Consider the following 15,836-nt stretch of genomic DNA (forward strand, 5'->3'; position numbering starts at 1 on the left):
GTATTGTGGACCAATTCTCTAGCAGCAAAATACTTTCACTCATGGATACCAAAACAATCCTGCGTGCACAGATTCTTAAAGTTTTTCACATGCTGATCTAATCTATTTATACGTAAAGAGGTCTCCAGAGAAGCATCAATAGATTGTTAGTGTCATAGCACACATTTTCAAAAATATTTCAGAATTCCAAACTTTGCCTCTGTGGATCCAGATACTGTGGTTTTGCATCCACCCAAGAGTTTATTAAGATTTATAACTAAAGGAAATTACATTTTAAGATATTACACATCAGTAGCATAGAAACATGTATTTACATTTTTATTTGAACTCTTTAGAACGGCAATTCTACAACTGGACACCATATCCAAAAGTGTTTCATAAACTTTTGAACACTTACATTATTTATACATATGGTTTTTGCATATCTATATATACATATAAAAATATTTTTGTGACTCAAGGACTGAGACTAGTCAAAATGACATTATTGCTACATTTCCATATTTACAAAAAACAATGCGTAAAACCATTTAAAACATCAAGCCACTGCAAAATAAGTTTCAAAAAAACCCAAATTATAAAAATATAAATTTAAAGAATATTTGAGACCAAAAATTCTTTCAGCTAAGTGCCCGCAAAGTACCAAGACATCTACAATTATACCAGCTAGACTGTCTACAATAGCTCTGAAAGCCAGCACAGTACAAAAGAATTTTCATAGCATTGAAACAAGAATGCTCAACAACAAGTATGATATGCATAAGTGTGCCCCCAAACAACTGCTTAACTTTAGAAAGGTGCAACAGCATAGATAGGTCCAGTGCAAATGGCTAACTTTTAAGATTGGTTGAGAAATTTCTAGAACTATATACCAAATACATGGTTGTATAAAATAAAGTATGAAAACATGAGGTACTAAAATTATAATACCAGTGTGTGCATTTACAACTATCTTGTTTTAGGCAGTTAGTTACACATAAAAAGTAAATGTAAACTCAAAACAATGAGAGTGACTGGTATATTGAGTATAAATAACAGAGTGCTTAAGTGCAGGCATAAATAAATAGCTACTTAAGTAGTACTGTCTCCTACATGCTTCTTTCAATGTTTTTGTTGATTTATACTTGACAGGAATATAGGCAGAGAAGAACTAGCAGTATTTGTGCTGGAAAAAATGGTTGTTTTGGACACTTAACCAGAGTCTTGGGCTCAGGGCTAGTATTTTTAAAAAACATATTCTAACCCCAAATCTACATACCTGTAAAATAAGGCTGAAGCTATATTTTGTGTTCTGCTACATTAACATCCAATGTTTTCCAATTACTAATATTTCCCTATTATTAATTTTACCATCATACAATATTCATCTGGAAAGACGAAGGGACTGAGAACAAAGCCCTTCCCAGGTTACGGGTATGTGGGCCCATCTGTGGAAAATTTACACTTGTATGAACACAAGGGGCCTCTGGAAAGAAGAATTATATGACTGTGCTCTTTTTTTAAATAAGGTGAAAAATTAACTGCCTGTCCTTAAGGTATGTGGATCCTACTATAAACGTCTCCTCTGTACCTAGATCAAACTACAACTATGGAAAGAGATTTTTCACTTTCACATTTTTTGTCCATTTTTAAAATACAAAATATTAGCCAAGCATGTACTACTCCCTTTCCACCCTGCAACACCACACTCTTTACTTGGAATGAAAACTATGTGAAATATGGGCTGGGACATGAGTAAGGCTAAGATTATGTCACAGCAGTCTCAGAAGTCATGGATTCTGTGTCTTCCAGCGACCTCTGTGGCATCTCCCTTCAGCCCTGGGGTGAGCGAGGCTGGAGCTGTCAGCCAGCTGGGACCGTGGAACTCCAAACCACAACTCTCAGTTGCCATGGGTGGTGAGGGTGCCCCCACAACTCTCAGCAGCTGCTGGTGTCAGGAGTACCCAGAGCTCCAAGCCGCTGGCCCTGGAGCTCCAAGCCACTGTGAGAGGCAGAGGGTCCCTGGAGCTCCGAGCCACTGTGGGCACCAGGGGGCCGCAGAGCTGTCAGCCGAAGCAGTGGGTGCTGGACCCCCCTTTCCCATCCTGTAGCGGGGCTTGGGCTTTCATCCCCCCCATCAGCCCCATTTTGTCAGAGTTATTTTGAGTAAAAGTCAGGGACAGGTCATGGGCTTCTGTGAATTTTTGTTTATTGCACATGACCTGTTCCTGACTTTTACCAAAAATACCCGTGACAAAATCTTAACCTTAGACATGAGGGAAGGGGGAGAGAAGCTCCACAATGCTCCCTTCCCCAGATGTCTGGAAAGCCTTCCCTAATTGCAAAGTCCTTCAGTGGTCTAGTGGATGCACAGGCTGAGGTGCTGGGGAGGGAAGGGGGGAGGTGTTATTCTGTTCACTCCCATCCCTCTCCATGTCCACGATACCCTCTTCTTGTGGCATCCAGTTCAGAACACCTGCTTGTGACATTTGTAGGGTTTTAGACTTGCCACTTGCAAGCAGCTATTTGTATGTATGTATGTATATATGTATGTATATACGTTTATATTTCAGAAATATAGCAAAAAATCCCCAACAACCAAGCAATCAGAAAATGACTATTAGCTTTCCAGGCACAGATCTAGAGATGGACTGTTTAATAGTTCGTTTGGTTTGTATTCAACTAGCTCCAGACCCAGGTTTAAGATTTAGATTTTTGTTTATATGACTCCCTACTGCAAAAACATACAATATAGCAAAGTATATACAACTTCAGTCAAAACTGCAATAATGGATGTGGTGGATGGACTAAGTTTATGTGTAATGGTGCGTGGTAAAGGACAGTATTATAGCAATGTTCAGACTACCATGGTAGTGAGTAAAGTAAGACAAATCATTAATGTCTACCCTCTCTTGTCCCCTGCAGAGTAAGAATGCCTAATCCATCTGGGTTGCCTATTTTCCAGATGTCCCTCTCCTCTTTCAAGCATCTTCGCGTACCAGAAGGGGCTGAGTAGATGAAGCGCTGCTGCCCACAGAATTAATCCTCACTGAGTGATCTGCAGCATTTCCTTGATGGGGTGAAAAGTTTGAGTAAGCCTGGAGAAAACAGACACTATTGTCAATATTTCACTGAATGCCTCCTTCGTATAAGCAGAATACACTGTTGCTATTAGTTGCCCTGTTTTACAATGTGCCCTGGTAACACCTATCCAGGTAATTTGTTTCCTTGGGAAATTAAAGTACATCCTGAAATAGAATTTAAGAGTGCCTGGATTTAATTGTTCTCTAAAATGGATCAGAATCTCAAACTCAGTTATTAAAAAAAGACAGGAGATTTTGTAAGATAATTTTAAACAGAAATCTTTGAAATCTTTCATCTGAATCTTTGAAAAACCCTCCAATAATTTCATACTTTTCCTCACATTTTTGCTTTTGTTTCAGTAACCCTTGTAGTTTGCCAAAAACATGTTAAAGGAAGCAAGTGAACCCCAGCAGTCTTTTGTTTCCTCATTTCTCAACATATTGGGAGCCATTTGTATTTGTGCCAAAGCCAGGCACCTAGAATTTCCAAGGAACCTTTATTTTTGACCTAGAAGCAAGTTCGAACCCCATATAGGGCCACATGATCTTTAGGTGCAGATCTGTAAATCATTCCCCACAGGGCAGGATCTGTGTCTCTGAAATGGCATAATTCCTTCTTTAAGACCTGTTGTCCACTTATCCATCCACAAAGTTCTTAGTAAGAGAACTGAGTACAGCAAGATGCTAGCTTGTCAACACTTACATTCCACATGACAGGCACCAGGGCCCAGATTTTTAAAGTTCTGTAGGTGTTGCTTCATTCATATGCAACATCTAACTTATTTAGGAGCCTAAATCTCATTTTCAAAAGTGACGTAGGCAATTAGGAGCCTACGTCTCACTGATAAAATAACAGACCAGACCAAAAAGTAAAGAAAGGCCAAATCCAGAAAGTGTATTACTTAGCTGTTCAAAGAAAAGAAAAGGTACATTCCTGACTGGTACATCCACAATTATGAGATTCCATAAATATAGATTAGTCTGTGTTTTAAGATATGAAGAAATCAAGAGCTATGACCATATTTTATGATAACATCTACAGTGCCACAGCATGTACATTTTCAAAAACATGCAAAACATCAAAAACATATTCTAACTTGTGTTTATTTCATTTTATGCAGATACACGCGTTTTCAAAAGTTAGTATGAGCATACCATTTGTGAAGGAATGGCACAGCGAAGAGCTGGGGTAAGTCTGAAAATTATCCTAACAGGAAAAATTTACAGTGCAAAAGTACATAATAACAAGGCCACTAAACTTTTTGTTCTCTTTTTGAAGTGTCTGATTTAAATCACACAGGTTTTTGATAAGTGTAATATAAAAGACTGAAGATCCATATGGAAGCTCATACTTACATGGTTTGCATTATCTGAAAGCTGCTGCTCAATTAGCTGTACAATTTGCTTAAATGTTGGTCTCTGTACAGGATCAGCATCCCAGCAACTCTTCATTATCTCATACCTGCAAAGATGTTAAATTAAATATTATTGACTGGAAATTTCAGCAAGAAATAATTTCTGTGATTAAAACTCCATTATTATCTGTATGGGCTAAAATAAATTGAAGTTATACTGTGTAATAATAGCAACTTATCCCAAAATTTCAAACACAGCTAAGTAAAACTGTTTAAACAAATTTTATAAGAGTAGAAATAGTAGTACTAGCCCAATTGGCTATGGATACTAAGGACCCAAGGCTGCTGAGATTCTGTGGGCAGAACTCCATCTGACAGTAATGGAAGTTCTGCATAAAGAGTTGCTACAGCATGATAGCTACCTATTTAAAGATAATGGGTCTGATATTGACAAATTTGAAAAAAACACTGAACTGGTAATGGCTAGTAAAAAAGATGCTTGGACCACCTTATTCCAATCAGGAAGTAGAACACAACTACAGAAATTGCACAAGTTGGTGCAATTTAACCAGTTTACATCAACTGAAACTGTTTAGTATGCTCTGTGTATTATCTTTATTATCTTTAACTTAGAATATCTTTAATGTCAGAGCAAATAATTAGTAGTGATCGCTTGTCTCTTACATTTCAACTGGTGCGCATTCTGGACTAAACATTCTGTATCCTTCCTTAATCATTTTATAAAACTTAGAGTCCACAGGCATTCCAGGGTAGGGGCTGCTTCCTGTGGATACAACATTTAATTGATCAATGCCATTTTAAAATCAGAAATAAACTCTAGGTGAAATACAAAGTACACATTCAATGAGTACATATCTTACCTAAAGAAAACAGTTCCCAAAGCAATATTCCATAAGACCAGACATCACTCTCGAAAGTATAAACACAGTTGAAAATACTTTCAGGTGCCATCCACTTTACAGGAAGCCGAGCCTTTGCAGGGGTTGGGGATGAAGGTGAAAATAAAAATTAGACAAGCAGGTTAGAAAATTTAATAATATCAAATGTACATTTATATAATGGTTACCTATCTTTTTATATATTATTACTGAAGTGGAAATCTCTCTGCAAGTCAGAGTGCAGAGATACCATATAGTTACTGATCCATCATTGTACAGGCTTTCTATATTTATACCATTCCTTGCATTCTGATTAGTTTAAGTTTCTGATTTGCATAACGGTTATATAGTTGTGGCACCTTAGAGACTAACAAATTTATTTGAGCATAAGCTTTCGTGAGCTACAGCTCACTTCATCGGATGCATCAAGTACTCAAGTGCCACAAGTATTCCTTTTCTTTTTGCGAATACAGACTAACACGGCTGCTACTCTGAAACCAGTTATATAGTTGTTTTTATAAACAGTGTGTGACTCCCTGTTTCTGCTTTAAAATGGATGATAGCCAATCAGAGTGCAAGGATTTGTATAAACATGGTATGGTTGTTTAAAATAATCAGACTCTGAATATGCGTATCTCTTTATTTGAATTGGCTATTTTGCTTACATTGCTCTGATGCACTCCAGTTTTTCAAGCAGACAACCAAGGCAGCTGCTTTAGCTTCTAATACACCCCCCTCCCCCAGAAATGCAAATTGCTGAAAAGGAAATGGTTAAAAAAAGTGTTCAAAACCTCTTGATTGATTTCCTTTCTTCCCTCTCATTCCTTTGACCTTTCCGCTGTTCCCAGAATGTTTGTATTGCAATGGGAGAATCCCAGCCCTTTCCTTCTAACTCTTTTGAAACAATGTATACCAAAATATATTACAGCTACTCTGTCTAGGAGAGCCTTGATGTCCTGCAGGGAAGGGAAGCAGGAAGTAGGGAAAGGACTTAAGAGGAAGAGAGGAAAATGAGAAGGGAAAGGAAAGGGTAATATCTTTCCATCAACTGCCTAGAGTTATGGGTGAGGATAAGAACATGTAGATGTTGGAGTATATGAGCAATTTAAGTTACTCATGGTTTACTAAATGAAATATATAGCTGCAATAGTTAGATATTGGAATAATATTTGGCTGAGTTAGAACAACCAGATACTCGTGCAGCTACTTGCAGCAGAAGTGGTTGCCACCATTGTTTGGAGCATCAATGCTCCTATAGCCGTAGCTGGGTTTAAGATCAGGCCAGACACAATTAGAGGAGCCCCTCCCACAGCAGCCCCAGTTTCCCTTCTTCCCCAGCAGCTGCTGCCTATCCTTCTCTAACCTTCTCAGACTAAGAAAAATCCTATTGTCAAGCAGCTCAGGGCAACCTAAAGCATAATCTAGACAAGTGTAATTTAATTAGTTACTGCCCACCTCACAAGCTGCTGGCCTGCACTTAAAAATCCTTGATCAAGCAGATCCTGACTTGAGGTTGAAAATTAAACCTGGCCTCTCACTTCAGTTTCTTTGTAAATGTCACTGAGCAGCACTCAGTAGATATTTTACCAACCCAGCCTGGCTGCTTTGCTGAATTCTTCCTCTGACTTCAATTGTACCCTATACTGAACTTTGGGAACAGCACACATGGCTGGGGCAGATCTCCAAAACCAGCTGACAAATGCAGTCCTCTTTACTTAAGCCTTAAATGGTCACATTCTGATTACCTTAAAGACTGCCTCTTCCTGTGGGACACCAAAGCAGTTGAGATTATCAAAGGCAATTAAGCGATCACCCATTGGGTTTATTCGGGAGGAACAGGCACTTTCAGTGAGAGAGAGACTGTGGAATTCTCTATCCTTCTCAGCTTGCCAAAGCTTGAATTTTTGTATCTTCAGCACGCTCCTGTAGTTTATTCCCATATGTGTCAGATTTTCACCAAGGACCCCATTAACAGCTCTTGCAGTTAAAAAAGGACTTAAAGTGCGCATAAATGCAATGTGCATTCACTTTAAGATTTGGTGAAAAGGGGTCTTAGTGTAATTGTGAATAGTCTGGATTGGAGTATTCAGACTTTTCTTTTTTGGTCCAAAATGTCACATCTCACTACAGTCCATATATATCTGGATCTACAACTGCAAGTGTCAGGTTATGTCTGTTACATATACAAATTAAAGTCAGTTTCATTGCTAACCTCAGAATATGGAACCAGTGAAAATCAAGCCTATTTCTGCTTCCCACTTTGGTCCTACTCAATAAATATCTCACATTTAGAATTTCTGTTATCTGCATGATATTTATAACAAAGCAAACACCATAAAACCTGATTTTTATAACATTTTTGTATTAATACTTATTTTAATAATTAATCCAACAAATACAGCACCACTAAGTTTAAAGGATATAAAAATAACTAAATTTTAGAAAAAGATTTTTCACAGTTAAGACAATTTAGAATGCTTCCGAGTCAAGTACTTACATTTCCTTTGACCACATAATTTGAGTCATTCTTTATATCTCTAGCAAGGCCAAAGTCACAAATTTTTGTTATTCGACCATGAGTGAGAAGAATGTTTCTTGCCGCCAGATCCCTATGAATGCACTAAAGTAATGAAACAAACAAACAAACAGGAAAATATTTGTTAGTATCTTCAGTCCTTTTCACTGCTGATGCAGAATTGCTGACTGTGTGTGTGTTTTCTTGAATATACATGTATTTAACTATATATAATATATAGTGCAAACTGAAAGTCAAAGTGTTTGAGTTTAAAAAGCTTACTTGGCTATCAAGCTTTATAGCATGATAATGTTACCAAAACATACAGGAGGCAGTGCATATACTGCTGCCTATAGTTAAGGTGGCCCAAGCATTTTCATTAGGAAGGATCATTTTCTGTTCCTTTTAACCTTCTCAGAGTTTTACACTTTCAGCTGAAGTTCAGTGTGCTTGCTCTGAGCCAGAATTTTTTTTTTTTCTGAAAGTTTCATTAAAAAGTGATTGGGCTATTTTCTAACATAGTCAGTGGGAAAGATGCAATTTGTTTCTACAGAAAAAAAATTATAGTTTTTTTTAAAAACAATTTTCATGACCTAGGGGAAGGTGATGGAAACCAGAAATTGGCAAAAATATAGGGTCAAAAATTCAAAAGCACTAATATTACTTAGGAACCTAATTCTCATTTTCAAAAGAGAGTTAGGCTTTCATTAAGACTTAGGCTCCTAAGTACCTATGTCAATTTCCAAAACTGGTCTTAGGCACTTTTGAAAATGTTATATATACTAGATATGCCTTTCATTGGTCCTGTGAAAATCAAATTAAAATACTGTTTATAATGTACTCAGTGCATGGGCACTGCCTTATGTTAAATAACAAAACTAATTATCTTCCAGCGACAAGCATATCTGTGCATAAGTAATAGAGATATAGGAGGGTACAACTGGAAGGGTTTGGCAGGAGTCGTGCCTCCTTCCATATGTACCTCCGCCAGTCATGTGGAAGAAGGCAGGATGCCTCCTCTATGCTATGCGCAGGTGTGTGCAGAAGGATTTAAGAGTTGGAAGAAGCAGAGTCCTGCTTCCTTATTGCCAACTGGTGAGGGCACATGTGGAAGGAGGTAAGATCTAAAAGTTCTGTCTTCTTCCATATAATACAGAAAGGAATGCATGGAATGCTTTAAAGGTTCCTGTCTAATTGAGTGTATGTACCGAGCAGGACACAGCTGTCTAGCAAATAACTGAACTTAGTGAAATTTCTCTATTTTTCTCTTTTAAAAAAATGTAGGAAATTTCATACTAAAAGCCACTTAAAAACAACAGTAAGATTGCAAAATGAAGCAATCAAAAGTCAGGAACTGACAATTTAAGGTTGCATGAGCAACCTTACCTCGCCCTCTTGGACACACACATTCTGACACTATATTTAATTACAAGCTGCTGTACTATTTTTTCCCATGGGACTCCTGCCTTATTCACACCCCAGTTCAGCAAAGTGTTTTAGCATGTGTGTAACTTCAAGCATGTGAGTAGCCCCACTAATGCAGTAAAGTGATCTAATGGTCTGGGGGTCCAAAGCATTCCTTCCTTATTCCTACAGAATTGTGATGCTCCACTAGCCCAAAAAGAATGGTCTTGTGGTAAAAGCACTGTGCTCTGATTGGAGAAAGCTGAATTTTATCCTTGCCTCTCCACAGGCTTACTCTCATGCCTAAAGCTCTGCACTGTAAAATTGGTATACTACTACTTCCCAACCTCGATGATAAGTGTAGCAGAAAAGCCTATAAAGAAAGAAAACATATTCCTTGTTCATTGCAAGGTTCGGGATGGTGCACAATGAATGGTTCAGGGGGCCACTCAATGAGGAGGATAAAAAAAATAATAAACAGCTGCTTTTTTTACTCAGCATTGTCCATCTTGCGCACTGAATGAGGCAGGGTACAATGGAAAAGTATTAAAAGTTACATCCTAATGTGTTCACACAAAGGGGTGGAGTTAAGGCTGATTAAGATTGCAAAGTGAAGCAATGTGCTTTTAGAGTGGGATGTTCAAAAATACCACTCAACATTCTACACTTCTACTGAAGTTTTATCACTGACTTCAACAGGAGTTGAATTAGGCCAACACTTTATACTTTTGAATATCTCACACTTAATGTACTGTTGTTTGTGGGGCAGGAGGTTTAAAATTACATATATTTGTTTTTACAGTGGATTCAAAATATACTGTACAACATAATGTTCCTAGATTTTGTTACTTTTTTCATATTAATTGCCAAATTGTTTTCAAAAAGTAAAAATCTCATTGCAACTGCAGGGACATTATTAATAGCTCTAACCTTCTATTTGGCACAAATCCCTTTCTGATATTCCATAATTTCTCTGATGAAACCTTTAGAAAGCACAGAGCACACTGTGTGTCCAAATGAAAACAATTTGTGGGTCTCTATGTTCATTTTAATATTTTTTAAAAAATTACAAAGATACTTCAATAGGAAACTAAAAGTATCCCATATGTTAAACCAAAACTTTGAAAATACCCATCCTGTAATGATCCACTTGTTTAAGAAGGTGTTCTATGGTTCAAAAGTATCAGATCATCCAGGGTTTAATTCTGAACATACATACATTTTGTGCAAATAGACCTTTCTTCAGCTGTCTTCTAATGCTCTTCAGTTTGTAAACTGTTTACGGATGTCACAGAGAGTAAGCCATCTAAAACATTCATGATTTTACTTTCTTTTTGGAGGGATCTCCTCCTTTGAAGATCAGATTCATTCACAAATTCTATCTAGTTTCCACACTATAAAAGTCCCTGAAAAATTAAGTCTTCAGGGCTTGTGCGGGATCAGATGGCACCAAAAAACAGATGGAGATTTTATTAGATTGGCTGCTTGCTCCAGGAGTCAAAGGAAAGGCTACAGACCATGGGTGGCCAAACTTATTGACCCTCTGAGCTGAACTATGACTATCTTCAGAAGTTTGAGAGCTGGGCACGCCAGTTGGAGAGGGGTTTCTGCCCTGCGGTGGGGTGGTGGGGCTAGGGGCTTCTGCCCAGCGGGTAGGGGAGGACGTCACCCCACGGGACATCCCTCCTGGGGATTCAGAAGCCCTGATCCCGGCAGGTGCACCTTGCAGGGCTGAAGCCCCAAGACACCCCCCTCCCTGCTGGGCAGAATCCCCTAGCCCCACCACCCTGCTGCCGGGCAGAAGCCCCAAGCTCCCCTCCAGTCTAGTAGGTGGAGAATGGAGGGGGAGCGGGGGGGGCTCTGTGAGTCACACTTTAATCGTAAAAGAGCCGCAGTTTGGCCACCCCTGCTATGGACCAAAATCCTCAACCCCACCAGTAGGACATAGGAAATAGCAACAGAAAAGGACCTGCTGCTCCTGTTTTCTCCATACACACACAGTCAGTGGAGTTTGTGGATACGGTGCACACACCCTTACAACTCCTAAGGCCTATCCCTCCCTTCACACTTCTGGGCACAGAGCCATAGCATTGCTCTGTTCCATGCACTGAAGGAGCTCTCCAATTCCCAGTGCCCTCAGCAGTGGAAATGCAACAATTCTGCTGCCTTTTGAGCATTGTACTCCCAGAGGTAGCCTAGAGGTTTTTCTTTATGTGAGTAAAATCCAGGGAAAATTAATTCTGAGCAGACTAGCACTTTTCAGTGCAAAACTCTAGGCTGGTAAAATGCAGGACTAGATTTACACAAAGGAATAGACTAGTCAAGTCTTCACAGTACAGCAGAACCCTGTTAATTTGCAGTGTTTGTTAAAAAGATTACTGAACAGGTGAAATAGTCAAGTTTTAAAATGTTAATATGTGAAGAAAACCTGTCACTCAAATTCACAACTTACATTTTTGGAGGCAAGGAAGCTCATGCCCTTTGCCACTTGATAAGAAAAACTCAGTAGATCTTCAACGTCCAGAGCCAGTTCATCATCTTCTAAAATGGCAATGGTAACATCTCGATCCATATATGATCCTAAGCAACACAAATGCAAACGCTTTATAAATGGACTAAGTATGGTGACCTGGAAACATATTTGGCTTATATTTATCAGAATGTGGTGCTGAATAAATAAGGAAACTCAGTCCATACATAGAATCATAGGACTGGAAGGGACCTCAAGAGGTCTGGTCGTCTAGTCCCCTGCACTCAAGGCAGGGCTCAGTATTATCTGACCATCCCTGATAGGTGTTTGTCAATCCTGCTCTTAAAAATCTCCAATGAGGGAGAGTCCACAACCTCCCTAGGCAATTTATTCCAGTGCTTAACTACCCTGACAGCTACCCACCACTCCACCTAATGTCCGGCCTAAACCACCCTTGCTGCAATTTAGGCCCATTGCTCCTTGTCCTATCTTCAGAGGTTAAAGAGAACAATTTTTCTTCCTCCTCTTTGTGATGACCTTGATGTACTTGAAAACTGTTATGTCCCCCCCTCAGTCTTCTCTTCTCCTGATTAAACAAATCCAATTTTTTCAAATCATCCCTCATAGGTCATGTTTTCTAGACCTTTAATCATTTTTGTTGCTCTTCTCTGGACTTTCTCCAATTTGTCCACATCTTTCCTGAAATGTGGTGGCCACAACTGGACTCCAGTTGAGGCCTAATCAGTGTGGAGTAAAATGGAAGAATTACTTCTCATGTCTTACTTACAACACTCCTGCTAGTACACCCCAGAATGACGTTTGCTCTTTTTGCAACAGTGTTACACTGTTGATTCATATTTAGCTTGTGATCCACTATGACAGCCAGATCCCTTTTTGCAGTACTTCTTCCTAGGCAGTCATTTCCCATTTGTATATGTGCAACTGATTGTTACTTCCCAAGTGGAGTGCTTTGCATTTGTCCTTATTGAATTTCATCCTATTTACTTCAGACCATTTCTCCAGTTTTTCCAGATCATTTTGAATTTTAATCCTATCCTCTAAAGCACTTGCAACCCTCCCAGCTTGGTATCATCCGCAAAATCTATAAGTATACTCTCTATGCCATTATCTAAATCATTGATGAAGATATTGAACAGAATCGGACCCAGAACTGATCCCTGTGGGACCCCACTTGGTTTGCCCTTCCAGCTTGACTATGAAGCACTGATAACTACGCTCTGGGAATGGTTTTCCAACCAGTTATGCACTCATCCTTATAGTAGCTCCATCTAGGTTGCATTTCCCTAGTTTGTTTATGAGAAGATCACGCGAGACAGCATTAAAAGCCTTACTTAAAGTCAAGATATACCACATCTATTGCTTCCCCCATCCACAAGGCTTGTTACCCTTTCAAAGAACGCTATTAGGTTGGTTTGACATGGTTAGTTCTTGACAAATCCATGCTGACTGTTACTTATCGCCTTATGAGCTTCTCGGCATTTGCAAGTTGATTGCTTAATTATTTGCTACATTATCTTTCCAGGTACTGAGGTTATGCTGACTGGTCTGTAGCTTCCCAGGTTGTCCTTATTCCTATTTTTATAAATTGGTATTACATTTGCCCTTTTCTAGTCCTCTGGAATCTCTCTAGTCTTCCATGACTTTTCAAAAATAATCGCTAATGACTTAGATATCTCCTCTCTTTGAGTATTCTAGGATATATTTCATCATTCCCAGGTGACTTGAAGACATCTAACTTGTTTAAGTAATTTTTAAGTTGTTCTTTCCCTGTTTTAGCCGCTGATCCTACCTCATTTTCATTGGCATTTACTGTGTTAGGTGTCCAATTGCTACTAAATTTTTTATGAAAACTTAAACAAAAAAGTCATTTAGTACGTCTGCCATTTCCACATTTTGTTATGGTTTTCCCCCCCGGATTGAGTAAAAGGCCTACCATGTCCTTGGTTTTCCTCTTGCTTCTAACAATAACATCCATTACCAAAATGGTAGAATAATCATCTGAATCCCACATCTAAATGTTTTCACAACATAGAGACACATGAAGCCTTTTTAACTGAATTTATTCTTTTTTTAATCCTTGTCACATTGAATTAGGGTTTTAATTGGACACATCCATCATCAAAGATCATTTTAAAATTGAAAAGAAATCAGAAATCCCTCTTTGTACTATAGGATGTGGGTTAGATTTCTGGATAAGTACTTACCTGTCCTCCCTGATCTTCTTTTATCTGCTTTTGGTGGAACAACATAAGAGACTCCTGGTTTCATGTCCATGTATTCATTGATGATATCACTGTGTGGATAATTTAGCATAAAAATATTAAGAACAAATCTGAATCTAAAATATTACAAACGATTAACACTGGAAAAACATAAGGTTTGTGAGTATTAATTATTTTTAAAAAGAAAACAACAAATTCTATACAGAGAGTGATGAGATTTGACAAAATAGGCTATAAGGATGTGCATTATAGGATAAGTAATGGTCTGATCTCAAAGTTTGGAGTTTAGTTCAGATAAGCACCCAAAAATTTTGTGTTTATATTCTTTATAGTTAAGATTGAGTCTGGAAAAGAAATGGCTAGATATTTCTGATGACATTCTAATGTTTTCTTCTTCTATTCAGGACAGCTTCTATCAATATATTCGGTAATTCAAGTTTCAGTTGAAATTCAGAAGATAAAACTGGGGAGAAAAGTTAACTGAACATCAGAATTTCCAAAAGGGTTCAAATTTGGTTGCAGAAATCAGGATAAGTTAGAGGGAATTTGTATTTTTTTAAAATCAGTTTTCCCATCCCTATGAATATTCAAATGTATGGACTCTAATTACATATAGTTTATAAATATATACCTAGGGATTTACAATGATGAATATTTTTCCATTTAGTATCTTTTTGAACTATATGGACACAAAAATTCACTTTACCCTGCTTGGTCTCACAACAAACCTGAGAGGTGATTAAACACTTCACCCCTCCACTGAAGGGCAGAGACCTCTGGGGCGTTATGCAGCTGCAATTCAACAGCACACAGCAATACTCAAATTTGGTAAAGACTTTACAGACCCCATCCAACCTTTTATAAAAAGTGCTATGTGAAACTCAAATACTGAGATTCTCAGCTTTATATCATATTTGAAAGATGGCACCTCCAATAGGAGTCATAACCTCATGGTGGGATTCAAATGGAAACTCCAGAACCACTTCCTTAAACACACAGGTGGTTTCTTCAGTGTTGTCTATCTATGTACTGATCTAGCATGATTGATCTAGCATGACCAATCTTCTCTTGAAGGTGTTATGGCACACTGGTGATGTGGCAGATACATCCTTAACACCAAAGGGACATAACTTCCTACTGTAGCAAAATGCTTTAGCTCCTACTAAGAGCTCTATTGTATTCTTTTTAAATTCAATTTGCTAAAGTAGAGTAATAGGCTCAATGCTGCAAAGTATAGACTGAAATATTGCTATACAAGTGAAAGTTTGGTAAATGACATCTTCAGTACTTTAAAGAAAAGAAGGAATTAGGAGAACCTTTGCACAGATGTATGTGAAAATGTCCTAAGAAGAAGAACTTGGGTTGTATCTTAAATGGAATTCTTTAATAATATTCAGGCAGATGAACACTAGGAGGAAAAAAGAGTGCAAGAACAATGTTTGGGGAAATCCTAACTCCAAAATAGTGGCACAGGGTCTTTTCTCACAAGATCTGTGTGATTTAATGCAATACTGAAAGGCATTATTTTTGTTGTAAAAAGCCATTTGCAAATCAGGAACTCATGATAACACAGAGTGCTATAACACAACAACATTGGCCGTATTGTCATTTATGTTGCAAACTGACTGCTGCCAATCATTAGCAGTAACGATAACTAAAAATAAAGATGGAAGTTTTTGATCCAAGGAGTGGCACTGGACACAATTATAGAAAAGCCGTTGAATCAGTAAAAATAGAAGTGTATGAAATAATTTGAACTATAATCTTTAAAACAAACAAATTACTTGTAAAAATTAAATAATCTTTTAAAATAAACTGATTTTTTAAATAAATCGATACAATCTTTCGAAAACACTACACAAAAGCCCTCTTGTGATTTCTTTTCACT

At 38.1% G+C, this 15,836-nt stretch overlaps 1 protein-coding gene across 5 annotated transcripts in view; it reads right to left on the reverse strand.

Moving 5' to 3' along the window:
• Positions 1 to 304: 304 nt before the first annotated feature.
• The window catches only part of KIT (KIT proto-oncogene, receptor tyrosine kinase), an 81,192-nt gene continuing 65,660 nt past the window's right edge, over positions 305 to 15,836 (reverse strand). For all 5 annotated transcript variants that reach the window (XM_038399728.1, XM_043513807.1, XM_043513805.1 and 2 more), the window contains 7 exons: positions 13,931 to 14,019; positions 11,688 to 11,815; positions 7,814 to 7,936; positions 5,299 to 5,410; positions 5,102 to 5,201; positions 4,419 to 4,524; positions 305 to 3,077 (listed from right to left, as the gene is read on the reverse strand). In XM_038399728.1, the coding sequence (XP_038255656.1) occupies positions 2,961 to 3,077; positions 4,419 to 4,524; positions 5,102 to 5,201; positions 5,299 to 5,410; positions 7,814 to 7,936; positions 11,688 to 11,815; positions 13,931 to 14,019 (775 nt within the window). In that variant the 3' untranslated portion in view covers positions 305 to 2,960. The remainder of the gene's footprint in view (positions 3,078 to 4,418; positions 4,525 to 5,101; positions 5,202 to 5,298; positions 5,411 to 7,813; positions 7,937 to 11,687; positions 11,816 to 13,930; positions 14,020 to 15,836) is intronic.

The sequence above is a fragment of the Dermochelys coriacea genome, chromosome 4 (assembly GCF_009764565.3).
Source record: "Dermochelys coriacea isolate rDerCor1 chromosome 4, rDerCor1.pri.v4, whole genome shotgun sequence".
Classification (NCBI taxonomy): domain Eukaryota; kingdom Metazoa; phylum Chordata; order Testudines; family Dermochelyidae; genus Dermochelys; species Dermochelys coriacea.